This window comes from Lygodium microphyllum, chromosome 1, assembly GCF_053477565.2.
Source record: "Lygodium microphyllum isolate KBCC chromosome 1, Lygodium_microphyllum_v1.1.10, whole genome shotgun sequence".
Taxonomy (NCBI): domain Eukaryota; kingdom Viridiplantae; phylum Streptophyta; class Polypodiopsida; order Schizaeales; family Lygodiaceae; genus Lygodium; species Lygodium microphyllum.
Window position 1 is genome coordinate 191,030,978 of NC_141135.1, and position 26,740 is coordinate 191,057,717.

General features: G+C 45.3%; 1 protein-coding gene across 6 annotated transcripts in view; it reads left to right on the forward strand.

Annotated features, from left to right (window-relative positions):
• Positions 1–26,740, forward strand: part of LOC148042102 (Glycosyl hydrolase family 47 protein) — a 170,689-nt gene that overhangs the window by 59,321 nt on the left and 84,628 nt on the right. For 4 of the 6 annotated variants that reach the window (XR_015691954.1, XR_015691953.1, XR_015691955.1 and 1 more), the window contains exons 2-6: positions 4,507–4,626; positions 4,697–4,789; positions 20,884–20,970; positions 21,067–21,157; positions 21,329–21,384. Coding sequence is in view for 3 of the 6 variants with exons in the window: in XM_087685546.1 (XP_087541672.1) it covers positions 4,507–4,626; positions 4,697–4,789; positions 20,884–20,970; positions 21,067–21,157; positions 21,329–21,384 (447 nt within the window). In the remaining 3 variants the exon portion in view is untranslated. The remainder of the gene's footprint in view (positions 1–4,506; positions 4,627–4,696; positions 4,790–20,883; positions 20,971–21,066; positions 21,158–21,328; positions 21,385–26,740) is intronic. The other 2 variants (XM_087685560.1, XM_087685555.1) reach the window with 2 other exon arrangements.

The following is a 26,740-nucleotide window of genomic DNA, read 5'->3' on the forward strand; positions in this document are numbered from 1 at the left end:
GATTGTGAGATCACTTAAAATGGAAGTATTTCCTTGGTAGCTTGTTTAGAAACGATGTGACGTGATTGTTGTCCGAGGACTTAGGAGCCCCCGTAGTAGAGAACTTGGCAAGAAGGTGCTGATACTTAGTGAAAGTCATCCCGATTAGTGGTTTTAAAGTTTTGGAGCTCATGATCCAAATTGATGCGATGCAGGTCCAATCTCGAGCTGCATAGTGGTCAGTCAAGTGTGCCTAACACTTAGATGCTAAGTCAAAATGTTGAAGCTGTGAATGAAATTCTAGTAATAGACCTTGCATTAGCTCGACAATAGTGAAGGCATTTCTAGCCTTCCATGAGTGGACAACCTCGTATGGAACGTGTGGGATTAGGTTGGGGTTCCAACCCTAGCGCAAGATCCATAGGTTTTGGGAGTCAAGGACATGTCTCATTAGGTTTGATCAAGTAGTGAAGTTTGAACCGTTAAAAGGAGTCTCATCATTAAAAGCATGTTTGGTTGATGAGAGGATTAAGGACCATAAGGTGTTGGATAAGTGGAATAAGGAGGAGGTAGTGGAGGGGGTAAGTAGGAGGGAGAGGTGGATAGACAGAACTAGGCGGATAGTGTTCAATGGATGCCAATTGATGCGGAGGCACTGGGATATGAATGTTTCCATAAAGTGTCGGTGAAGGTGGAGGCATTGGGACACGTAAGCCCTATCTAGTAAAGACAGCTAGGGCACAACAAAATGACCAGAAGGTCCACTAGGTAATGCCATAGAGGCAAACTATGGTACCAATTGATCCACACTCGGTGGTGGCTAGGTGGCATTTGCAAGCCATGAAAAACCTGAAAGTGCGGGGATGGAAGAATGAACCTGCATCATGGGGATACCACCCGGGGGAGGAAAAGACGAGGTCTTACAAGGTGTGCCTATGTGTGAAGCACCCCTTGGTGTGATGTGAGAAGATGTGTGGTGCACTTAATGGAGGCTGAAAGGAAGGTGCAGTGGAACTAATGGGTGGGAGATTAAATGGATATATCGTTTAAGTTGTTGGAAAAGTATTACATTCCTTTTGTCCATTAAATGCAAATGAAGAAATAGATGCATCACCAAAATCATATTGACCATGAGCTGGAAAAATAGAAGGAAAAGATAAAGAAGAAGCACTCACCATAGATTCTTGCAATTGTTGTTTACCTTTTCTTGAGTGCAATTTGAAATACCTATCCTCTTCAAGGCTAATGTACTAGTGCTTGGTGTAGATAGTTTCTTCATCATGAGCATCTCCAATATCTTGCCGAAAAGAGGGAGTAAAATCAAAAGATTGAGAAGTATCATGCATACCTAAGATGGGAGTGAATGAAGGTGGAGCAGAAAATGGCTTGTACTCATGTGAGTTTCCATGTAAGGGTGATCAGTCCTTTGTGGAACTTCCATCCTTCTTATAAAACCATTAGACGGGTGCAATGAATCTAAAGGGAAAAACTCAGATTTACCTTCAATCTATTGTTTAGCTCGATACATGAGAATGATGTCATATTTGGCTCATGACATCTCATATGGTCTATGGACTCCATGGTAGTCCGAGGACTCTTCGACCATGTCGGATGGAGGAGCAAGCTATGAAGTCCACTTTGTTGCATGTCTCAACATGCTAGGCTCGGGAGTATCATGATGATGTGGTGAATTTGTGTTCGAAGTCATGTTGCCCTCTTGTTGTTCTTGCTTCTTATGAAGGGCTTTCCGATCAAAGGCCGAGGTTCATGGAAGAGAACCTTGCTTTGGTACCATGTGAAGAAATACCCTAATGGAGAAACATAAACAAAAGTGTATGACAAAGCATAAACTTAGAAGAACACAATTAGGTTAGGGTAACATAGAGACAATGAACACAGTGAATTTGAATGAAGGAATGACTAATGAATATACAATACTCATGTAGCAAACAAACTGCGTAGGATTGAAAATTGTGCCCGGAACTCTCATGTTTTGATGGCCGAGGCAGAGGTGTTGAGCGGGAGAGAGTGTTGTACTCTTTACGGATCCCAAAATGTAGCAAAGGCAGCCTTTGAGAGGCGAACACCAGCAAACATAACCATAGAAGGCTGGATCTGATGTAGACATGCAGTGAGGAGAGAGAAAGACAAAAAACACAAGTACTTGAGGAGAGAGAAAAAGTGGGTGACAGTAGATGCATGCAAACGCAGCCACCAAGAGCTAGGCGGTAGGCAAAAGAGAGAGAACACCAAATGCAAATGCTAGATGACTTGGCGATAGTTGGAGAGTGATGGGACAACTCCAATAGGTGGTGACAATAGTAAATGCAGCTCTAGAGGACTAGGTGACAGCTCAAGAGTAATGGTGACATCCAATAGGTAGAGACTGAGGTTGGAATCAGGCGCCAGATGGTAGCATACAACAAGGGGAAGGTTTGACTGCAATGTCCTTCGTGAACGGGGGATATAGCTCTTAAAACTTGCAAAAACGAGATTGACCTTGAATGGAGACCAACAACTGGCCTATTTATAGAAAGTTTCGGAACCTTTTACGGTGCACCCATTTAAAACTCTCTCCAACGGTGCACCAAATTAGGGATTTAATTAATTAAGCATTTTTGGGATTGTTTAAGAGTCTAATTGAGCATGTAATGCTTATTTTAGCTCAACAGCCCACCGTGTTGGGGACTCATGATATTAATACTCGCCATGCAAATGCTCTATATAGTGTTGGTCATGAGGAAAAATATAGCTAGTAATATATGCAAGGTTTGGGAATATGTATCTTGGTATTGCTTGTAGCATGCAAGTTTCCATGCACAGTCACATTGCAATGGTCCAAACTATGCAAATAAGAACGTTTCCTACTACATGTAGTGCTTCTAGCATGTCAGGTACACATGAGGGGCTAGTCAACTAGATGCAATGTTGCATATTAATTAAGTTGGAATTGCAGCAATATGAAAATACAAAGGATCTCCATGTTTGAGAGAGATAAAGGCCAAGAACCTAGTGGATAATGGATGGAGGAGGGTGACGTAGCAAATCATCGTCAGTGATGCACTTTACCTTGATGTGCCTCAATTAGAGCCAATTTCGGATTGGGCTCTTTTAGGCTCAGCAAAACATAGGTCTAGAGTATTGCCTGATGCTCAATGCGGAGGTTGTATCTCCACTCCCCTAGTGATGGACAACTTGGTTATATGGTGGATCTTAGATGTACTTAAAAAGGTAAACTGAGGCCACAATTGGTATACAAACTTGCCAAGCCAAAATGTGGGCACCCAGATTAGCTTGCTGAACTGACCAAAATAGTCACTGTACCCAAAATGAAATGCACTAGTACCACCTCCATGAGAAGTGTTTAAAACACATAAGATGATGGACAATCACAATGTTAGAGCTCCTAATGTCCTTGTCTAACTCAGACTGAGGCTCATAGATAGGAGATGATTGTACATGACACATCTCTACTGAAAAAATGGTGACAGCAGTTGGAACCAAACATAGGTGTGGGCAGCCTTCAAATGGTCACAACAGCATCTAGTAATAATGGATGTATTGGATGAGAAAAGGGATGCAAGAGGATAGGGATGCAGTAATGTGGCAATTGAAGTTTTGCCACTCCATCGAAACAGCAATCAAACTGCACGATTGCTGTCGTTTTGCACATGTGACTTGTTCTCGACTGAACATGCAACTTGTTCACATGACCTGCTGCCTGTCATGCCATTGCCTGCCTTGTGGCACTCCAATCACATCATCCCATCACATTCCCCGTGCAACATATGAGCACTTGGGTATGGGCAGCCAGAGTTTATTGATGACAACATCACTATTTTCAGATGGAGGAGGGAACTTTAGGGCCTTTGTCACAGCCAAGAGATGCTTCATATGGCTTTAGGAGCACTCATCAATTGGCTAAGTCCTCTGGATTTGGGTGTGTGATACCATGTAACCTTAGTGGACTCCTTATGAGCTTCTTGCTTGGTTCCATCAACTTTGATAAGGTAATTGGGTTGCCATATGGGGATTGATGTTTTCTTGGGGTAGTAGTTGAAACACTTGTTTTTTAGTGTTAGATATCAATTACAATATTTGAGAAGAATCTAGTTGGGACTCCTCATGAGCACCTCGCTTGGTTCCATCAACTTTGATGAGGTACTTGGGTTGCCATGTGGCAATTGATGTTTTCTCTGAGAAGTAGTTGAAACACTTGGTTTCTAGCGTTAATTAGTATATTTGTGGAGAATCTATGTGAAAAGATTGGTGGCAACTAACCAAATGCTATTGGCAATGATGTGATAATGACATGGGCACATTCTAACATGAGTTCTTTGCAAACCTTTCACATAACATAGTTTAAGTTGTTGGGTTTGAACTACCAATATTTTATGACTTTCCATTTTTTGCATGTTCTATGTTGTTAATTTACAATTGATTTATCTGCCTAAACATACCTTGCGATGAGTAGGCTGATTTGTAGCACACTTTGTGATCAAAGTCTTATTTGTTTATTGGTGGCAGGTTCGTGACATGTTCTATCATGCTTTTGAAGGCTATATGCAGTTTGCGTTTCCACTTGATGAGCTGAGGCCTTTGAGCTGTGTTGGGGAAGATTCTCTTGGAGGATATGCTTTGACTCTTGTATGCTCAATTTTTGTCTCACATTTTGTCTCTTTGGATTCAGCATTCTATGATGAGTATTGTTGTTCAGGTTGATTCCTTGGATATGCTTGCACTCCTTGGAGATCGGGCTCGATTCAGCTCAGCTGTTGAGTGGTTGGGAAGACATTTGCGATTTGACAAGGTAAATATTGTCTGCAGTATATGTTTTTCTTTGATGGAAAGGGATAATAATATCATTTTAGGAACTAAGCTAGAAAGTGATTATCATATTTTTTACTATGCTAGATAGAATGCTTGTTGCCTAGCCGTACTTGCTACAAATTTGGATAAAGTATGAAGAGGGAATATTTACACTAGGAGGAGGGAAAATTAATAAGGTAGAGGGGTGAATGTGCTTGTGTAGAGAAAAGTAGATATTGCTATAGACTACTGTTCTATACGTGAAATCAAGAAAAGAAAGTGCACTTTAGAGGTGGCAGTTGTTGTTGTGGAAAGAAAAGTAAAAGCCATTCTTTACCAGGAGAGTTAACTTTTGACTAATTGCTGTAAGGTTGAATTAGTTTTGACTCTTGTACACCATGCTTTTCATTGATGTGTTGAAAAGGTAGCCTAGATGGTTTAAATAGACTCACTAAGTTCCATGTACAGTCTACATAGGAGAAACTCCATTTGGTTCAAGACAAAGCCTTTTCCCATTGAAGGTGCTTCATTCCTAAGAGACAAAATATTGGGGAAGCAGCATTATACATTACGACTTACAAAATCACATGCAATTGACTAATATCCACTTTCTAGAGATGAAATTCCATGCATTTAACTTTTTAAGATAGTGACTTTATCCATTGCAAGATGTTTGATTTTTTTCAAGTAGCCAATCCTTTGGAGAAGAGGTACGGAAAATAAAGAAAGAAATAGTAAAATCTTTTCTAAAAGTCAACTTGGCCTAGGAGACACATCTATATATAGAAAGTCCATGTCTTGAGCATCATGGAAAAACATTTGGTCTTGTTGTGAGCTAAATTGCAAAAGTGCAAAGAGTGGAATAAGGAAAGGAAGGATACCGAAAACGCTCCCCGCCATCACGTCGCAAAGCTGCCCCCCCGTCGCGAAGCGCCACCAACCCCCCCCCTTCGCTCCCTCTCAACAATCCTTTCCCCCCGGTAGCACAACAACGTGATAGGTAGGTTCCTAGCAGGGACACGCAATGGAAACCTCTAGTTAGATGCCGGTGCATTCTGCAAGTGTCCCCCCAGTCAAACACCTTGCGCATCATCCTCTTTGAGGAACATATCTTAGCCGTCCATGCCACAGAGCTGGAGTTGAAAGAAACAACGATTTTTGGTTAGGTCGTTGGACACTCCCCATCAAGGGCCCAGCTGCGGGATTGGCTCCACTCGACGTTGCGCATTGGCACAACACAGATCGTGGAGGCAATCCTCATGGGCTGAGGGATCTTCATGGTTCGACTCACCTCCGCGGATGCAGCTCGTGAGTTAGTGGAGAGCTCGCCTATGCCTCCACGAAGGGGGTCATTTACATGGTTCCCTGATATAGTGGCTTCACAATGGAGACATTTGCGCTCCACAACAGATTTCTCAGACACCCAGTCACCTTACTTTTTCTCGGACTAGCGATAGAGTACCGCCAGTTAGTGGAGGACTCTGGATGGCTCTTCGACACAGTTTTTCTTGCCTCCTTCGTGGATGCAATGACAGCTGGCTGCAGGAGTCTCAAATGTACGAGTGGCCGTGAAAGACACAAAGAGTAACCAAAGTTCCTGGAGATTGAGGCAGCAGGTCACTCCTTTAGGTAGCGGGTCACTGTGACTAGGCAACTAGGGCAGTGCTTGCGTTGCCATGACTTTGGGCATCAGCCATGAGATTGTATGTGTTTCGGAGCCAAGGCGGCTCCACCGACAGGCCTGCAGGTGGACGCTGACGGCTTCACATGGGTCCAGAGATGACAGAGAGGTTGGAGGACCAGTAGAGCAGAGGCAGAAACTACCAAGGCATGGCAGGGGAGGAGTAGGAGGCATGGGAGATCTTTCTACTGGCAGTAGGAGCAAGCGATGCTTGGAGAGACCCTGCCTTCCACAGGAGGAAGAGGTCGCTGGACTTTTCTTGGGGATACAGACGGCTAGGTGGAGTCCTTGGATAGGTTTTATGTGGGAGATTCGATCTATAAGAGGGAGGAGGTGAAGAGACAGACAGAGCAGATTTGGACCAGGGAGTGTGGCAGGAGGGACCGGATTGTAGAGTAGGTTGCAGAGATCCTAGCCGAGTCGAGCAGAATCTGCCAAGAGGCAGCCAAACAGGCCAAGCAGTAGAGCTGGGAGGAGGAGAGAGCACTCCGGCGAGACCTTGTAGCCATGCAGAGATTATTACAGGAGGCATTAGGGGATCCCACCCTCCAGGCATAAGAGGTGCGCGCGCGAGCAGCCATTGTTTGCCTAGAGGACAGGCGCTCGAAATTCTCTTTCCGTACCTTAGCAGCTTTCTGGGCACGAAAGGGGGACACGATGTGTAGGGAGTTTTTCCAAGTGCACCAGCCTTGCACCTCAGGAGAGCAGATACGCAGCCTTCGAGATCAGTATGGGAGGACTCATTCTAGCCCTGACGAGGTGATGGAGATTGCCATCGACTACTACAAATGCCTTTTCCAGCAGGAGATAGCCTCAGCTAGAGGATAGCGATGTAGACAGCAGGTTTGGGATCACATCCCGTCCCTTGTCAGAGAGGAGATGGGATGCTCCCTCCTAGCCCTCTTCATAGAGAAGGAACTAGAGGAGGCTTTCCATACATAGGACGGGCAGAAATGCCCGGGAGAGGATGGCCTCTCTAAGGCCTTCTTCACTACCTACTGGGAAGTGGTGAAGGACCCCCTACTGATGGCCTTCCAGGAGATTTTCACTTCAGGACAGATACCAGGGGGTCTTTCGGCAGGCCTTATTAGTCTTCTCCCCAAAGGGGGAGACCGGTTGGAGCTTTCCCAGTGGAGACTAATCACCTTATTGTTAGTGGTCTATAAGGCACTGGCAAAGATGATTGGTAGGCGACTAAAGCCCGTGCTTCCAGACATCATCCATGACACACAGACAGGCTTTGCCCAGGATAGGAGCATCCTAGACAATGTATTCACCTTCTTTGAGGCGACAGAGTGGGCTTAGCACAGTGGGCAGAGACTGGCCGTACTACTCTTGGATTTTGAGAAAGCTTATGACAGGGTGGATTGGGATTTCCTAGAGGGCACCATGGTGAGGTTGGGTTTCCCCCAGACTTGGATTCGCGGGGTCTCCGCACTTTATAGATCGGCCACCAACAGGGTTCTCATAGGTGGTAAGCGAGAGGAGGAGTTTCAGCTGGAGCGGTCCGGCAGGGTTGCCCCTTGGCCCCGTACCTATTCCTACTCTTTGCAGAGGCGATGTCTCACTTACTCAGGTCACGTGTGAGTGGATTACGCGGCCTCCGACTTCCAGTGAGATAGGAGAGACTTAGAGTATGCAAATGATACCACACTCTACATAGAGGACAATGAGTTGATGCTGGAGAGAGTGAGACTGGCTCTTGAGGTGTTTTGTTTTGCAGCGGGAGCGAAAATCAACTGGCGAAAGTCGGTTGGTTTTCTCACAGACCCGGACCCTAGCATGGAGTGGGGCGTCCACCTGGGATTTAGATGGGTGAGCAGAGGGCAGACCGTCTGGTACCTAGGGTTCCAGGTGGGACTCGACATTACTCCCGCCTAGCAGTTTCTTCCAGTCCTCGATTCTATTCAGAGAAAGATGACCTATTGGAGCACGGCTTGCCTCTCACTGGCTGGCCAAGCCGTGGTGGTTAATCAGGTCCTCCTAGTGACGGCATGGTACATAGCCTCGTGTTGGTGCTTCTCATCCTACGTATTGCAGTTTTGCTGTCTAGTACGGAATTTTCTTTAGTCTGGGTCAGATGGCTCTAGGGATTCGAGGGCCAAGGTAGTGTGGCAACCATCATACAGCATCGGTCAGAGGGAGGGCTTGGGATCATAGACCCAGAGTATCAGAGTATGGCCCTCTTGGGGAAGCTAGTTGTTCGCAGCCTCACATCGGGATGCCAGACCTGGAAGGTCCTATTGCAGGAGGGTCTTCAGGATTGTAGATTGAGGCTTGGCGGTGAGTGGAGGCCGTCCCTGAGATGGATTTTCACGTTAGCCCATATCACCCCCCCTAGATTACCTTTCCTATGCAGCTTGCTCCACGTGTGGCAGGGCCTCCGTAAGGCCCTAATCCAGAGCCCTCGAGGCTGCCAGGAGGAGATAGACTGTCAGCCATTGATTTGGAACCCCTAGGTTGGAGATCGGGAAGGGGAATAGATTGGCGAGCGCCCCCACATCCAGTGGGCTGGTTGGGAGGTTGGCCCGGTTGGTACCATCAGGACATGGTAGGAGGTGTATAGAATGGTGGACAAGGGGGTGCTGTAGCGAGTATCAGGCTGCCAGAGAGGAGTGGAGTTGAGGAGAAGAGAGATAGATGCAGCAATATCTCAGGAGTGGCTTGCTTCCTTGATACGAGAGCCAATAGAGCTCGGGGAGATATGAGCCGCTAGATTTTCACCAGTAGGCATCCCTCTACAGGTGGCAAATAGAGTGGGCGGCACTCCACCTGGGACCTTCTTCACTGTACAGGACGGGGGCCGTCTGGCTCTTGACAGAGGGCAGCAGGATGAGGGGATAGCTGTCCTTTCATGGAAGAGTGTGGGAGCTTTTGCTCAACCGCCAAGACCCATGGACCGCCTATTGCTTTCCAAGCGAGCTCTCATGGCTATCTCTTACCTAGCCGACGCGCCGTTGATTCTCTCGGGGTGTAGTGAGCTTACCTTGATGCTGAAATGAGTTGCCTCCTCCCTCATGCAAGCTGGTAGCTTCACGATCCTAGATACTAAATCAAGCATCCTCAAGCCTCCTCCATCTCCAAACTCCATCCACCATAGCCGTGCGTGAGACAAGAGAAGAGAAGAGAGAAGAAGAGAGAAGAGGAGATGGTGAAGAGCTTTACTCTCTTGATCCCTCACTCCCACACACTCACTCACTCCCTCACACTCTCACACTCCCTCCCTCAAGAGTACACACACAAGCAAGATGAAAAGAAGAAGAGAAGAAGAGAGGACTCTTGTTAGCCTTACACCAAAGAATGAGCTTCCATTCACTTTTTGAACTTTATATATGCGAACCCTAAAACCCCCATGGGCGCCCATCCCTTTTTACATGATCGGCCATTGTGGCAAGGTCCCTTTTTCTACTTTCCTCTTCTTGCTTCATGCCCTAAGTCTATACCCGTCTATTCTTTTACAAGTGGCACAGGAGGGAGCCTGGCACTCTTTTTTAAGAGTTTTTAGAGTTTTTGAGGCTCCTTTCCTTTAAAATTGCTCTTTTTGCCTCAGTTTAGCTTTAGAGGCTGCCTCTACGCCTTTACTCTTTTTCCACTTTTTCCTTCATTTTTCCTCCATTTTGATTTGAGGTTAACATTACCCCCCGCCGAGACAGGTGCCAGTCCCATGGCACGTCGAGTTGTTTGTCGGGGAAGGGTAGGCAGTTGGCAAGTTGTTGATCAGGCGATGGTAGGGCCATATGTGGGCTGGGCTGTCTTGGAAGTACGGGCAATGATGTCAAGTGGATGATGGGGCCTTTGAAGTTGATGGTTTGGCACATCTTACAGTATCTGAAAGGAGAAAGTGCGGTGCTCTACCTAAGGGGAGTGTCTGCTTTACTGTGGGATGCCTTGTGCTCGTGCTGGTGGAACGGGGAGCTGGGTCTAACCACAGGTTGGCCTAGGTGATGTCTCACACTTGAGGACCCCGTGCGTGTGGTAGGGAGATGCGGTAAGTAAAGCGTAGGGTGACAGGTCTAACCATAGGCGAGTGTTACCTCCCTAGGTGTGTCCTGCCCTTGGGGTGCCCTAAGCGTGAAGTGGGGGCAAAAAAGGACTAGGAGATTAGCAACAGGGCTAGCCGACCGAGGTCACCAGATGCGCTTAACTTAAGGATCTCTAGGTGGAGGGATTGTGAGCCATGTGCCGCGACCTGCGTGCGGATCCTTTTTTTTTTTTTTGGGTTTAGTAGTAAGGAATTGTTAGTCCTTGTCCTCAGGAGGGGGTGGTGAAGGAGATCTAATGGAATGGCTTAAAAATCTCCAGCTCTGCATGAAATTCTTAAGGTTCAAGCGAACCTGGAGAGGAGTGGTGGAGAGGAAAGGATGGCTGCAGCGAGTGAACTGGCTGTCGCTCATGTCTTCAAGAACAGCGAGGCAGAAAGAAGGGAGGAGGCTGGCTCACATCATCAGGCGGGACATCACGCAGCTATCGATTGCGTTAGGATAAAAAAAGAGCGGGGGAAGGCCGCGTTCGGCTGGGGTGGGGTCTTGCCTAAGTAGGATTTTTAGGAGCCTAAGATAGTTGTGGTGATGAAGGTGGGATCTGGGCAGGAGGAGAAATTAGTGATAAAGCGTGTCATGGTGGCATCTAAGCTGTCAGAGGTGAAGGTGAGGGTCTGGGCTAAAGTGGTGGTACAGGGGTTGTATATTACAGGGAAGTCATAACGGCCATGGGAGTTTGCATCGAAGTCTACTCCTATTCGTCGAGGGTATGCCATGTAGGTAGGGTCGTTCCTCTCCGAAGGGAGAATGTTATAGAAGGCTATCCATGCGAATACGTTGTCGTCGCAGATGCACCTTCGCCACAGTGGTTGGCACTCGTATCTGGGCACGGACTGAGGCACTTCAAAAACTTTATTCTGCCAGTATTCCGCATTCTCCGTGCCCCAGAGGGTGGGATTCTTCTCTCTTTCCTTCAGCCATTGTTGGCTTAGTCGGCTTCCGACGTCGATCACCTCGCCCACTATTTTAGTGGGAAGGACTCTGCGCAGGGCATTGGGGATGAGAAAGCTAAAGGTGAAGGGCTGCTTTTCTTGTTCCTGTCTCTCCCAGAGTATGAGCTCCGCATGAAAACTGGGAGGCATGTCATTTGGGCATGGCGGGAGGGGTACAGAGGGCTGGGCCATAGGGTTAGCTCTTAATCTTTGTCTGGCTTCTTCCACCAGTTTCTTTCTCTTCTCCCTCAGGGTGGTTTTCCTCTCCGCAGACATGTTTGCTGGCTGCCCTTGCCCTTCAAGATGGGGTGAAGGGGGTTGTGGAACCACTTCTTCTTCGAATCCGCCTAGGTCGATGTGCAGTTCTGTCTCTCCTTGGGCGCTCTTGCTGTTGCATCCCTTTTACGAACCCTAGGGCATCAATTTCTTGGGAGTTTAGACCGGCCGATAGCAGATACCTACGTTGTTCCCTCGGGCTTAGCCTCACTGTAATGGGTTGGGAGGGCATGTGTAGCCCTGCTCATAGGGCTCTGCGCGCTATGCTTAGTTTTTTTTTTACTACCTCCAAGGACTCCCCTTCCTCCTCATGAGTGGCATCCATCAAGGTGTTCAGGAAGATTCGTTGTTGAGTGTGGAAGGCCACTTGGGGTGCCTCTGCTTTGCCTTCTGCTAGGATTTTCTCTTTCTCCACCAGAGCAAGGCGATGCGCCAAGGTCTTCACTCTTTGCTCATTTTGACAATGCGGATCTTTTAATAACGGCTGGTACAATAACCATGAGAATGGCCCTGTCTTTGGTTAGATTGTATGAGCAGATGCTGGGATTCTTTATCAGGCTATGAGGAAAATTAGGTGAGAGACAAATAGAAATCCATTGTCTGTTCTACGACCAGCCGTACGTGAGGTGACTCCTGATGTTGTAACGGAATCCAAACGTGTGGGTGGATCGACTTATTGGATTCCCGTTGAAGTCGTACCTGCACCACTCTCGAGCCCTCTTTTTCATTTCTTCCATGCCTTCTCCCTGTCTTTGCACCAAGGCTGTGAGCCTCCACTGCTGATCTTCGAACTCTTTGCTCATTCGCTCCTGCTCTTCTCTTTCGAGGCTCAGCCTTTCGATCAGTGTTTCCATTTCTCGGTGGTGGTGCTCCTCTTCTCCCTTTCTCCTTTCCTCCCTTGCGGTAAACTCCTTCATGCCCTGTTCGATCTGCCCTATTTTTGCTGCTAGATCCTCGTGCTGCATGATCGGCAGGTTATATTCTTTTTGCATCTTCTCGAGCTCTTGATTTTCATCTATGAGTTGTCGCCGCCAGCTTTGCTCTTTTTCTTCTTTGGTCTTTAGTTCCCTCTTTAGATCGAGAATTTCCTTTTGTTGCGTAGCCATTTGCTTTGTCTTTTCGAGTTGGAAGGCTGCTACCGCTTCCCTTTTTGCCTCCAACTCGCCACTGCGATCCTCCTTTCCTCCCTTGCCCTTTCTAATTGCGAGAGCAATTCATCGACGTATTCGTCACGATTTACGTGTGGCGTCATAGTGGCGGGGATTGGGGTGGTCGAGGCTTCCATTTTTTGGCGTTTTGGCTCTTGTTTGGATTCAACATTTGTACTTGGCCTTTTGTGCCCGATGGCTGTGGCCTCCCCATTCCTTCCTGGTGGCAATGGTGGCTTCGCTGGTGGGTACCAAGGGGGCCGGAATGGGACGGATGGGGGCCTTACCCTTGCCCTCGATGACCATGGATGGCATGGCTTCAGGTACTTGTGCGCTTGAGCCGGGTCTATCTTCCCTAGGCGGACTTAAGGTCCCTAGGCCATCGAGTTGGCTTTGTTGTTCTATAGACCGGTGAATTGCTTCGGCCATGTCTTACTCCTCCTGTCTTCTTAACTCTATCTCCTCTTCCATAACTCTTCTTTCTCTCTCTTCTTCTATTTTCCTTGCTTCCTCGGCCAACCTTTTAGCTTCTTCCTTCTCTTTCTTTTTCCACTTCGTCACCTCTCTCAAGGATTTCTTTTTTGCTCTTTCCAGATCTTCTTCTTCCGTTTTCTTGCCCGCCTTTTGTTTCTTCTTTTAAGTTGCCTTCCCAACGAACTCCTTTGTTTTTCTTTGTCCGGATTGAGCCTCCTGCTCCTCCTTCTCTGTCTCGGTTTCTGTTCGGTCGCTCGATTGCTCCTCCTTTTGATGGATCAACGATCTGTTTGGGGTCTCCTCTGCTCCTTTGCTTCCCTGTTGGGCCTCTTTCACAGTCTCTTGGATGATGGCCGTCAGTATGCTTCCATACCCGATGAAGGAGGCTTTCGAGAAAGGCTTCTTCCTCTCTATATTCTTAGATGCGAGAGATTCTCCACCTGCCTGTTTGTTGCCCAGGGCTAGTGCTTTGGCCACTTGGTCTATTGTTTTGCGCACATAGCCATTCCAATCCACCTCGTCCAGGGTGTGGGCTGCCACATTCTCCGGCACAGGTACACTGATCCGGCGCATGAGGGAATTGTAGCGTTGGCTGGAGAAAAGGGCATGCACCAACTTTGCCTGTATGCGAATCTCAGCATTGGGGATGTCTTGTAAGCTGATGTTGTCGTTTGTCAAGACTTCTTCCCTATTCATCTTTAGCAAGGCATACACATTCCTCTTACGTTTTTCTCCACCCTAGGTTCCAGCCCCGGTGCTTTCTCCACCAAGGCCTGGTTTAGTGGTACCTGCACTTGTCGGGCATTGTCCCCCCTTCCCACCGTCATCATTCCGCATTCTCGGTCGGAGTTGTACATTCTCAAGAACTCTACATACTTCGTGTGGTCAGATTCCTGTGCAAACTTCTCTAGGTACTTATGGAGGTTGCACTGTTCCACTATTCTCCTTGCCGCCTGCTCCTTGGCCACCATCTTCTCAAGGTTGTGAATGCTGTGGAATTTTAGCTGACTGTAAGCTCGATTTTCCAAGCTGATGCCGTACTGCGCTCTCTCTTCCTCCGTGAAGGGGAGTTGGTGGGCACGGTCTTGTTGCGACATCTCTCATTCCTGTCATGAGCCATACCTCTCATTAGTGCTATCATTAATATATATACAATAATTTACTGAAAAGAAAGATTTTATGTTTGTTGAATGAAAGCATTAAGATCCGATACAGATTCTTTCCTTCAGACTTTTTGTTTTAAGAAAAAAAGTTTTTGCGACATTTCTCCTACATCACCAGTTTCTTATGTGTTTATTGCATTTACTTGATCTTGATTGGTTTTAATTTGATTCACCTTCACCCTACCCTCGTAACCTCTCCCCTTCCAGATTGAGAAGAATCCTTTCTAGGATCGAAGGTTAGGAGATCAAGGGCATTCAGCGTTTGGATATAAGGGTTACTTGCGCATGAGCCAAGTATAGAATTTTGGGCTATATTCCAACTGAGCCTTGGGGTCCAGAGCGAAGGATCGGGTACTTACGTGTGTGATGTAAGTGAGGACATCTGTTAGGAAATTGCCGGAATTGATGCGGCTAGCGATGTGGAGCTCTTCCTCGGTCAAGAGATGATCGAGATATGGGTGTCCCTTGACGTGCTCTTCCATGGGTCGGCCACAAAGAGTGGTTTACTCTATATGAGGTGGGTGCGACATAGGTTGTGTCATACTCCGATGTCTTGACTATGCAACGCTGCTCAACGTTGGTCATGATTTGACATACTTCGAGTTCCCACTGCAATCGCAGAGTGTACCAGCTTTGTAAAAATGGGGAGTCGGTATCAGCTAACTCTTTCAACTCCTTGACTTCTTTGTCAGTGATGGAAGAAGTCACACGCTTATCGTAAGACGCAATGAGGTGTTGTTTGATGGCTTGTTCTCTTGATATCTTAGTGCGTAGCAACTTGGCAACTGAGTGGGGTGTTTTGACAAATGCGAATTCGAATGTTTCCCAAGAATAAGGCATCGTGCGAACTTCCGTCGCCAAAGGCTCTTGCAGCAGGCCTAAGTCCAAGCGGTCATAACTTAGAGCCAGTGACATGAATGTGGCATCTAAGCGTCGAAGACAAGCAATAACGTCATCCCTTGTGTCTTCGGTTAGGTTTGCGGCTAGAGTTAAGAATGATTTCCGCTCGCAAGATGGTTTAAGGCTCGCAGGTGGTTGGGGTTTGATGGGGCTAGTAAGCTCGACGGGTAGATGGTGGTAGTTGCCCATGAAGTGGTGGTTGAGTCTCGTGGATAAGCGTCAAAGTAGTGGTTGCTACGGATGGGATGCTACACTCGGATTGGATTGGGCAAGTCTTATTGGCATTAGCAGGGGTTAAAGGGGATAACGTTGTTTGGGGTTTGGGCCGATAGTCTTGCTCAACTCCTCTAAGCTTATGCGTGGGTGAGCTGGTAGGAGGCGGGTTTGGGGATCGCTACGGCTTTTGGTTCCGAGGTTCTACGGGGATTGGGGTGATTAAGCGCGAGGGTGGCGTTTGAGTGATGCCGTGGGCCGTTTTGGCCTCAGGGATCCATAGCTAGGCATTTTCCTCATAGTAGCCTTGTGCGTGTAAGAGGGCTTTAGGAACCCATCTTGGCTTGAACATGCTTTGATTTCTGTAACTGCGTCTTGGTCTCTTGGGTTTAGAGTTTCTTGTGTTACGAAGACATGGGGGTCTACTCCTAGGCGGCGGTTGCGGTTGTTTAGACCTCCATTGAAACTCGGGTTGTTGGGCCTTAGCTTTTGCCGTTGTGAGCGGCGGCCCGTGAGACTTGGTGGATGAGGTTGAGCACTACCCCCCTTTGTAGACTTGGTTGCGAGTATTTCTACTGGTGGCCTTGCGGACTTTAATGGGGTCGCGTAGCCCTTGCTGAAGGCTGTATCAATACGGACGTTGCCTATGGCGAGATGGATGCGCTGTGACTCATAATCGACACTGTGGTAAGTTTACTTCTTAAAGGTTCGTCCTAGCAGCGTCTCTGTGCCTGCGTCTTTAGTGTTTAGTAACACGTAAAAGATCATTGGTACAGTCTCAGACTCGATAGCAACAACAGTCTTGCACTTGTCGAGAAGTGCGTATGAGCGGCCCCCATATGGGTTTAATTGGACATTAGTGGAGTGTAGTGGTGGTTTACCAAGTTGGGTCCCATGATCGTGAGTTAAGACATTGAAGTCAGCTCCCTCGTCGATCAAGGCATTGAAAGTGCATGTTTGCTTGGTAGTGACCGTGATGTGGAGGTATGCGGGTTCTACGGCTTCCTCGTCCTCATTATCAATTTCCATGATTGTGGCGACTCGTACCGTGACAGGGGGTTCCAACATTGGTGGCTCATGCAATGGATGCGTGGGAGGGTAGTACTTGTTTTGACAGCCGCCTTGGCATGTATGCTTAGAATTGAGGTCCTAGGACTTGAATTCCAGTAGCTGAAATTGAGGGATTTCAGGGAGATTCAAGAGGCCAGCCAACCAATTTCAAATTAGGGGCTAAATTTGTTTTTCAAGGAGCAGGGTAAAGGCGAATCCCCAAGCAAACCAAGGGACAAATTGGTTCGGAGGCTTGCTAGTCAGTTTTGATAGCAAGAGGCACTTGGATTAGCGGAGGAGATCACAGGATCTTAGTTGTACTCCTTCCATTTGCAATATAAGATAAAGAAATATAGCAAGGGACACCAGTTTTGGGGCCAAGAGGGTATCTGGTGTCCAAGATTAAAGTGGTAAAGTGTGCACTTTGAGTTTTTATGAATTTTATGGTTGCTGTAATTAGTGCTAAATTAGGTTATTTACCACTCTATTTGAGGAGGAAGACTGGTTTCATTGGGTTGAGGAGGGCTCTAATATTTGCTTGCCTAATGTTAGGCTTTGTAGTTCCTCCACAACTCCATGATGTCATACTAGATCAAGGCAATTCATGCCTATATGAATGTTGTGGTTTGCATCCAAGTAGTCTTGGTCTAGTGCAATTGTTGATGAAAACATAGATGCAAAGGAGTGCACAACAAGAAGATCAACAAGATGGTGGATGCGAAAAGAGACTAAAACAATGAAAATGAGAATTGAATGTACATGTGATGGTATTGACCATAAGTAGGGGTCAATTAATAAAACTATTTGATTTGGAGTGAATATGGTCAACTTGGTCATAAATATGGTCGATTGGCTAATAAGAACAAGTGCCCAATTGAAAGACCAAAAAAGGATCTAGGGGCCATAGTTTGCCAAATAGTTGTAACAGGGAGCTAGACATCTCTAAACTCAACACCTCTTCTTAGTGACATATCAAAGAGCAAGAACTTAAATGAGCCAAGGGGCTACAAAATTGTATTCGATGGAGGAGGAGTAAAGTGACATTCCCCTCTTAGTTGAAGAAAATTAAAGTCATGGTCGTCCAACTCCAAATCTATATAGAAGATCTCCAAGGTTGTCGAGATTGAGAGGTAATGCGTGAGTGAAGACATTTGTGCAATTGTCCTACCAAGGGACGTACTTTCATTTGAGTGTTGCTAGCTTGATAAGGTTACAAATATCGATGGTTTGATTGTGGGAATGGCATTGGTACCCTCGCTGTTGGTAGAATGGTGATGGTTGGGTCTTGGGATCGCCAAAAATCTTGAAGAAGTTGGTGAAGGTACAAAAGCTCTAGGGTTGCATCATAACAAGCATGGAGTCTTGCCTTCTTTGATGAGCTTGGAATGTGCAAAAGCTCTAGGGTTGCAATGTATAAGCATGATACCTTGCCTTTATTGATGATCTTACTATTGCAGGCTGCTTTTGGTTGGATCAATGAATGGATCTTGAGCTGAGGATGGAGGATACTTGAAGTACTATCCTTCATGAGAACACTTGTGATTGATGTTGCAGGCTAGATTTGAATTCAAGTAGCCCTATATAGTAGTGTCTCTATGGTGTTGAATGCCAAGAGATGTGCTACTTGTGACATAGTGAAGCACTTGCATGTTGGCCTGCTAGTGAGTCTAGTGGGGAGAGATAGCAAACTGACTCACATCTTGGGTGAAAAGGAATTGTTGGTTGGGGTGGTGGGTGGGTATAGAAGGGACGAACTCAAATTTTAGTATCGAGTAGCATAAGTCAACTTTGAATCATTGTGAAGTGTAAGCTTGTGAGCTTAGCCAACAAGGCTTTCCTCTAGCTATTTGGGTCTATGATCTCCAATCTCCTCTAGGTCTAGGCTGCATGATGACATCCCAGCAAGCCACCTTTGCTCTAGCTCGGTTCCCATCTCCTCTTGATCAAATAAAGTTCGTGATAAGGCACTTCACATGCCCAATGCATGATGCGGAGAATGCCCAACATGGAGTGAGCTAGAAGAAGTTGGTTGGCTACCACTACTCTCCCTGCCAAAATGGTCAAGCTCTATTTTGGGCATGCAAATGTTTTACCATTGGTATCTCATTATTTTTCACACTTATGCACATTGACTCACATGGGGTCCAATCATTGACTGCATATCACTCAATTGTATCACATAAACGATTAACACTTCATTGTGCATATTCATTTGTCTTTTCTACTTTGCGTTCTAGGTTCTAAGTTGAGTGTGAAATTTGAATGTGAGTATTCCTATTTTCATTTCTTTCAGTGATTCACCATGTCATCTCCGATGGTATTCTATAGGGTGAGCTCTGTAACCAACAACTTAATCACAACAACAAACAATAAATGCAAATTTGAAAATACAAATTTACCTACTAATCTTGGACAATGCATACCGGATTGGCCCCTAAATTGGCGCCCCTTTCGGTATTTCTTTAGCTTTATTGAAGAAAAAGTTGATTTACAATGGGATTCTCTCAATCTCTTTTGGTATTTCAACTCCCCTTGCTGTCCAAAGTGACCAGCAAGTCTTCAATTTATTTTGCCCCTTGGTTCGGCACTCAATTGGCCTTCACCCACTTCATAGACGATGGAAATGCCCCAAATTCAATGGCTGGCTAGTCCTCCACCTGAATTCAGCTGAAATTCACCTTCAGCCTTGTTGAATCCAAGTCTTGGAGCTTCCAATTTTTGGCACGCTTCCCAAGGCTGCTGCTAAACCCTAATTTCTACTGTAAATTAGGGTTTACAGCAGAGAAATTTGTAATTTCTCAGCCTCCAAGGGTCCAAATGTTAAGATCTTCGAAGCAAGGCTATGAAACGGCTGGGAGATGAGAGGGAAAGCTGTAGAGAGAGAAAATTCAGAGTTTTGTTGTCGCGAAGAATGATTGAAAATCAGTCAAGTGCAGCTGTTGCCCTGCCACAACAGCATGTAGATGCGGAGAATTGAAGAAAATTAGTCATTTATTGCTGCTGCCCCGCCTCAACAGCTTGTAGATGTTATCTCCTGCTGTTGATTGGTCCTCTTTTGCCCCTGGCTGCCTGAGAAGGTCCTCCAATGGCTGCAAATCAAACCAGCAACCTCCCCTCTCTCTCTCTTGCAGGCTGAATTTATAAAAATGCCTCTTCCCAACCTCTAAAGACGTTTTTTAGTCTTGCATGGGCATTTTTGACAAGTGGCAGCCTTCCCAAATGGTTTTTCCAGCATTTTTTATAATTAAATATTAATTTTCAGCCTATAAATACTGAAAATTAATCTAAAAATTATTTCAGTGCCTTGAAAAATAATCTAACTGGCCAATAATTAAATTGGCTAGGCAACTTCCATTCGTGAGTGTCTTTGTGCCATCTTTGACCATCAGATTCGCGTTAGGTACCATTAAACGCCACTTCTCTAGTGTCACCAACTGACACTTATGGCCAAATGGATGACCTAGGCCAACAACTGACACTAGATACCACCAAGTACTTGTGCGGCATAACTTAGTTGTTCTAGGCCTACTTAGTGAAATTAATCTCCCTAGTCTAATTGTATATCAAAAAAGGAATATATAAGCCTTTTCTTGGAGTGAATCTCTTCACACTCGCTCTCCTAGGGGCCTAGGGTTCAACCAAGTCTTTATAAGGAGATCCCTCCTTGGGTGCCTATGCATTTATGGTGCGCGTGGGCCTAGGAGGATTCCATTCACAACCCTTCCCAAGGGTAACTTGCTTTCATTGTGTGTGTGGTTCTTGGAACCGTAGGTCCTAAACTAGTCCAGTTTGGATTTTACTCAAGGAATAAGGGCCTGATGTATGTGCATATCAGGCCCCGAGCCATTGTGAAAAGAGATATACTGCACCTATTTTGCATCAGTTTTGAACTCATTGTGTGTGTGTTGCAGACATTTTTAATTTCCATGACATATCTGAAAATGGTTATCTTAGATTTCTGTTTTTAACGGCTCTAGTTTGTGCTTATAAGCACATTTCAAGTGGATCGGAATGGAACTGATGTAACTTTGTCTTGTCCCCATATGTGATCAAGAGATCCAGTAGATGTTGAAATGACTTCTTTCTTTCTTCTTTTGAAAGTGCTCATCAGTCTTTTTGAGCAAAACTGTGTTGAATTTAAAGAAAGTTGTGGTTACCTTTTTGTTTTTGGATGTTTGAACTAGAAGTTGTAACTGATCATTTGTTTGCTCTTTGCAGAATAAAACAGTTTCTGTTTTTGAAACAAACATCCGAATACTTGGGGGACTTTTATCTGCCCATTTGATTGCAAAAGATTCTGCAATGGTAAATGGATTTTCCATGGTTTCCAAGTTGTCCAGTTTGATTCTCTATCCATGTACACATACTTGCATATTTATAAGTACTGCACATGTCTTTCAGGGACTGCAGGTTGATTCATACAATGACAAGCTCCTGCACCTTGCAAAGGATTTGGGGCAGAGGCTGTTACCTGCCTTTGAGACTCCAACAGGTCTTACATATTTTATTCAGTTCATCCTACAGTTTGAGTGTCTCAACTTGTTACAGTAGACTTGCTTGCATGAAAGATTGCTCGATGAGAGGAATCATGCTTCTATTGATCAGCTGACATGCAAATTTGTGTTTTCTTTTTGGTTTTCATATGTCATGCTACTGGCTGCAGGTATACCTTATGGCTCTGTGAACCTTTTATACGGTGTGAATGAGGATGAAAGCAAGGCAAGCACCACTTTTCCTAGTTCTTAAAAAAAAGAAAAGAAAAGAAAGGGCACTACAGTTTACAATCTTATGCTTCACACAGCACCCAGAGTAAAGCTGAAATCCAAGAACAAAGGATTGCCTTAATGGACCCACATGATTGCCTTCTTTTCGATATAATGGTGTTCTGGCCATTCTTTCTTTTAGAATGTACGTTATCTGCTTGCCTTTCATAATGTAAGAGTTGCAGAGTATGCAGGTGCAATTGGCCAAAACACAGAAATAGTTTGGACAGGTTCTCTTGTACCTTTTGTGGTCATTGTGAGCTGACTGGTTCTTGCCCACCTAAAATATGCTCATATCTTCAGAGGGGAGTCTCTGTAGCTCTTTGGCATTTATTAATTATCAGAAGCATCTTTTAGAGGGAAAAATAGATCTTGCAGCTCTCTCTCAAGGTTGAAATGACCCTCAAACTTGATGTATGTACTGTACAAAATGTTGCACAGGCCATGGGACTCGGAAACACCACCAATCCTGTGATTTGAGTACAATCCTGATCTCGATCACTGTCAATAAGGCCGGTAGTCATCACTGTTGTCCTGTCCCACCTTCTATGCTTCAACCCTCATTTTCCAAGGATGTGGCTGACTCACAGCCTTGGTTCTGAGATGTATGGCTACACAATGGATCTGCTGTAATAATCTTGTAGCTAAGGTAAAGGTGAAGCTTTGTTCACTGTCCCACATTAGGGGGCCCCTTTGTTGGGTGTTGCTTGATGGAAAGCAAAAGTGCACATGATCTGCTTCGCTCCGAACACAGAGCTAGCACTTAGGGACAGATTGACGGTACTAGAAACATCATCGTTGGCCTGTAGAATGGTTGGAGATTGTGCCCGCCTGCTCACAGTCTTAAGGACTCCATCCAATAAGCTCTTATTGGCACCCCAGCTAGGATCGTGCGAGTAGTGCCCTTGGGAAAGGGGTGCTTCAAAGTCCAATTCAATTCACTTGAGCAGATGGAGGCAGTGCTTGCTACCACTGCACTTGATGTTAGGACCGTAGTGGCATACTTTTGTTAGAAGTGGTGCAACAATGGAAGCATAAACAAGTACTGAAATAAACTACTGAATACAAGATAGAAGAGAAGAAAGAGAGAACAATGCGAAGAAGAGAACTCAAAAGGATGCTCGGGAAATGGAATCCATATACCAAACATGAGACAATTGCATACAATAGTGAGTCATTGGCACCGGCTCCTCTCTCCAATGGGAAGTCCACTTGAAGATTTATGATGATTGAGGAGGAGGAGGGGAGCACCACAATAAATAGGCACAAAATAGGCCATAAACAACAGCTGATTAGCCAACATTAAATGCTGGATGACTAGCATAAAAGGTTACAAATGCCACAAATAAATCACTACAATAATGCCTAAAATAATGATAATATACCTAGCCGTGACATGCATGCATAGACTCACACATGAGCTAACAATCTTGCTAACACCCTCTCTTAGATCATGGGTGATCTGATACAATACAATGATACAATGAGAAGGACTCATCATAGTCCATACAACATAGAACCACGAGAGTAAAACCATGGATATCCAAGCAGTGGGTGATCAAGCCACCACCAAGGTGCCTCAGAGAGAACCTGATGTCGATGTTGATCGTACTAGCTCTTGAAAATAGAGAAGAACCATAGCATGTCTCTATGTCCATCATCAATGTCTCGCAGTAGCATACAAGATCATCCTTAAAAAATGCCTTTGAACATATGTGACTATGGATTCCCTGCTACCAAAGTGTCCCCTTATGTGGGTATAAGACTAGGAGCCAAGCTTGCCCTTTGTCAAATAACAACCTATCATAAACTTGGATATCAATCCCAGCTCCAGGGTTTGAACCTGCCAGACATCAATTGATGCATCAAGGACGTCCCTCTTTGGAACTTGTGCACTTGTATACTTGTATAGATGAGGCTGGACTGCCCCATCTCACTGCCCTCTTATGCTGCTTGTTGGCACTAGAGAGTCGTGAGGGATGACGACATTACGTGGACTAGAAAGTAGTAGAGGAAGGGGCAATCAAGCCCTTCCCTTGGTTTGAAGAAGTGGATCCGTTCTGTGCCTTGGACTTCTCCTTGGGTTGAAGGATTGGACTCAAAGTTTAAGAAAGAGGATGGCTCATCGGAGGAGTTGACATTTCACTTGTTCTTCTTTCGTGAGGCTACTCACTCCTTGCAGTCCTTCTATAAGTGTCCCATCTTACCATAGTGATAACATTGGCCTTCAACTTCTTCTTGTCACCCCTCTCTGAAGTAGTAAAAGTCTCACTAGAACCTCCATAATGAGATGGAGATGGAAGCCTCCCCTGTAAATGCAAAGATTCCTTATGCTCAAGTAGCATTGAGGATATATGCGTGAAGCTTACAAGGGTAGATGATGTCTGTGCCCTCAAAGCATTTGCCACTCTATCAAACGCGAGGAGGGGGGGAGGGAAGCTTGTAGAATACCATTCCCGCTAGATGTACCTTTGGAAGGGCAAATTGCATGTGTCGAAGATGGTCTTGTATATATGTAATACAGAGCAAAAATGATTGAATAGTGTCCTTAGGATTGAACTTCATGTGTTGAAGCTGGCCATAGAGAGTCACTACACCCATGGTGGAAGGTGTCTCATACAACAAATGAAGCTTCAACCATACTTTGGGAGATGTCCTGTAAGAGGTAACCGCCGGTAGAACTACTTTAAAGATACATCGAAGAAGAGTAGAATAGGAACGTGCATCATTTAAATCCCATATAAGCACAACTTCCTCACGGTTGTCCTCATCAAAATCTTTGGGAAGTGGAATACGACGCTGAGGATGGGGAATAGCTGCACAAAAACAATGTATCGGATTTGCTTCTACACAAACCAGACTTTCATCACAACATTCCATGTAAGATAGTCAGCAGGTCCATGTAACTTGTCATCTATAGAAGTGCACGGAGGAACCATATAGAGAGGTTAAGAAGAGAAGATAGAAGGTGGACAAAGAGAGAAGACAACCAACCAAAACAACAAAGATTGCTTAGTAAGAGAGCCCATATGCAGTATTCACAGGCTGATCAAAAAAACACAATGCTGCCAGTTCCAAAACCTGCAAGAGAAAATTAGAAGATGGTGCCTAGCAATTGAGAGGTGTCAAATGTCGAAAACGCAGAAAATCTGGGTAAAAAATACAGACAACAACATAGGTCCTATTAGGGCTGATGTTAGCTGATGCTGCATTAAATGCAGCAAATGCAAAAGGGAAGGCAGCAAACAAATCGTCTCTTGATCAGCAAAGAAGGTGAAGGCTTGAAATCAGCAGAAAAATCACCAACAAAAATCTAGATTCTACAATTTGATACCATGTCAGAAGTGGTGTAGCAATGGAAATATAGACAAGTGCGGAAATAAACTGCTAAATACAAGACAGAAAAGAAGAAAGAGAGAACACTGCAAAGAAGAGAACTCAAAACGATGCTCGGGAAATGGAATCCATTTACCAAACACGAGACAACTGCATACAACAGTGAGTCATTGGCTATGTGGGCACTAGCACCAGCTCATCTCTCCAACGGGGAGTGCACTTGAAGAATAATGATGACTGAGGAGGAGGAGCCCCACAATAAATAGGCAGAAAATAGGTCATAAACAACTGCTGGTCGACCAGCATTTATTGTTGGCTGACTGGCATAAAATGCCATAGATGCTACAAATGCCACAAATAAATCATTATCGTAATGCCTAAAATAATGATAATGTGCCTAGCCTTGATAGGCATGCATAGATTCTCACACAAGCTAACAATCTTGCTAAAAACTTTGATAGTTGGATAGAGGATCGGGACTACTCATCATTTGGAGATGGCACAACCATCAACCCCCTCTTTTTCTGGCCTTGATGAGTATTTCATGCCATACCTTTCCGAGATTGGCCGTGCTTTCAGCCACATCATATAGAGGGATAGGACTTTTGCCAATGCAAACTTGGAAGGCCCATGCAGATACCCATCATTCCGAGTGAGAGTGCCTACAAAGTCTCTACACTCCCTTCCTCGGACTATAAGGACTCCCTCCATTCTAAGGGGCTTTCGCATTCAACCTGTCTCTTATATTGGCCTCCCTAAGTCCTTGGTCAATGCTTTGCTCGTAGTATGATTGGACATCTTGCAGTGGAATGCCCTAGGACATACTGATGTCCATAGTTTCATAGGTTTCATACAAGTTTCTTAAAATATTAGAAATGAGTTTCATTCGAGATGAAAGAAAACTATCTTGAGACTTTATATGTATACACTATGACTCATATAATATAATTTGTCATAATTCATGATCCTATACAATGCAAATGAAGATTCAACATAGCATCAATATATACATGCATCATGGTTCATTATCCATGGCAATATTAGCTTTAATTATAGAAGAAGCATCAATATATACATGCATCATAGACAACAAAAACTTAAGAAAAATTCTTGCAATCAATGTCAATGTCCTTGTCAGTGTTTCACATGAATCAATGTTGATTTCAAAAGGTCAAATACATTTTTTAGGGTAGGGTTTTTTTGGAAATTTAAAATCCGTGTTTCACAGGTTTCTAAAACGCCCAAGATGAAATGAGTTTTCTAACCTTATGAAATGAGTTTCTTGGCAACTATGCTGATGTGAGACCTTCTCCAGGGATGAGGGGGGTGGTAGACCTCAATTGCGGAGGAGGATTGAGGTAGAGCACCAGACACGACACAAGACTAGATAGAGGAGGAGACAATGTTAGCAAGAGCACGTTGACAAGTGGTAGGGGCAAGATGGCCTAGATCCGAAGCAACGAACGAAGGGACAGTGGAGAGTGATCAGGGACCTAGAATGTTAGCCCGTATGGAGCTACTGCAACACTCTATTGCTCCCATAGACACTCCCATGGATGCCTTGGAGCTAGAGGTCCCACACCCCGAGACTGTGGCAGCACCGCAAATTGATGTGGTATAGCCCATAGAGGTAGTGACACCAGCAACCTCTTGAGAGAAACAAGAGGCTACAAATACACCACAATCTCCTAGACCATTGCCTCACCAGGTTGAGCTTCTAGAGTTCAGCCCATCACAAGTATCTGACACTCAATAGGCAAGGGAGGCGATGATGGCCCAGGAGAGGCAGTAGGAGCTAGAAGACTCATATGCCTACTTTGAGGACTTTCCCCCATTATACCCCACAACAGAGATAGCGGAGAGGACACATGATAGGGTATATGCCAGGAGGCAGCAAAGGCAAGCATGGGGTGCAAAACCATACCAGTCCAAGAGGTTGAAACACACTCCATGAGGATACTGTCATGGAATGTATC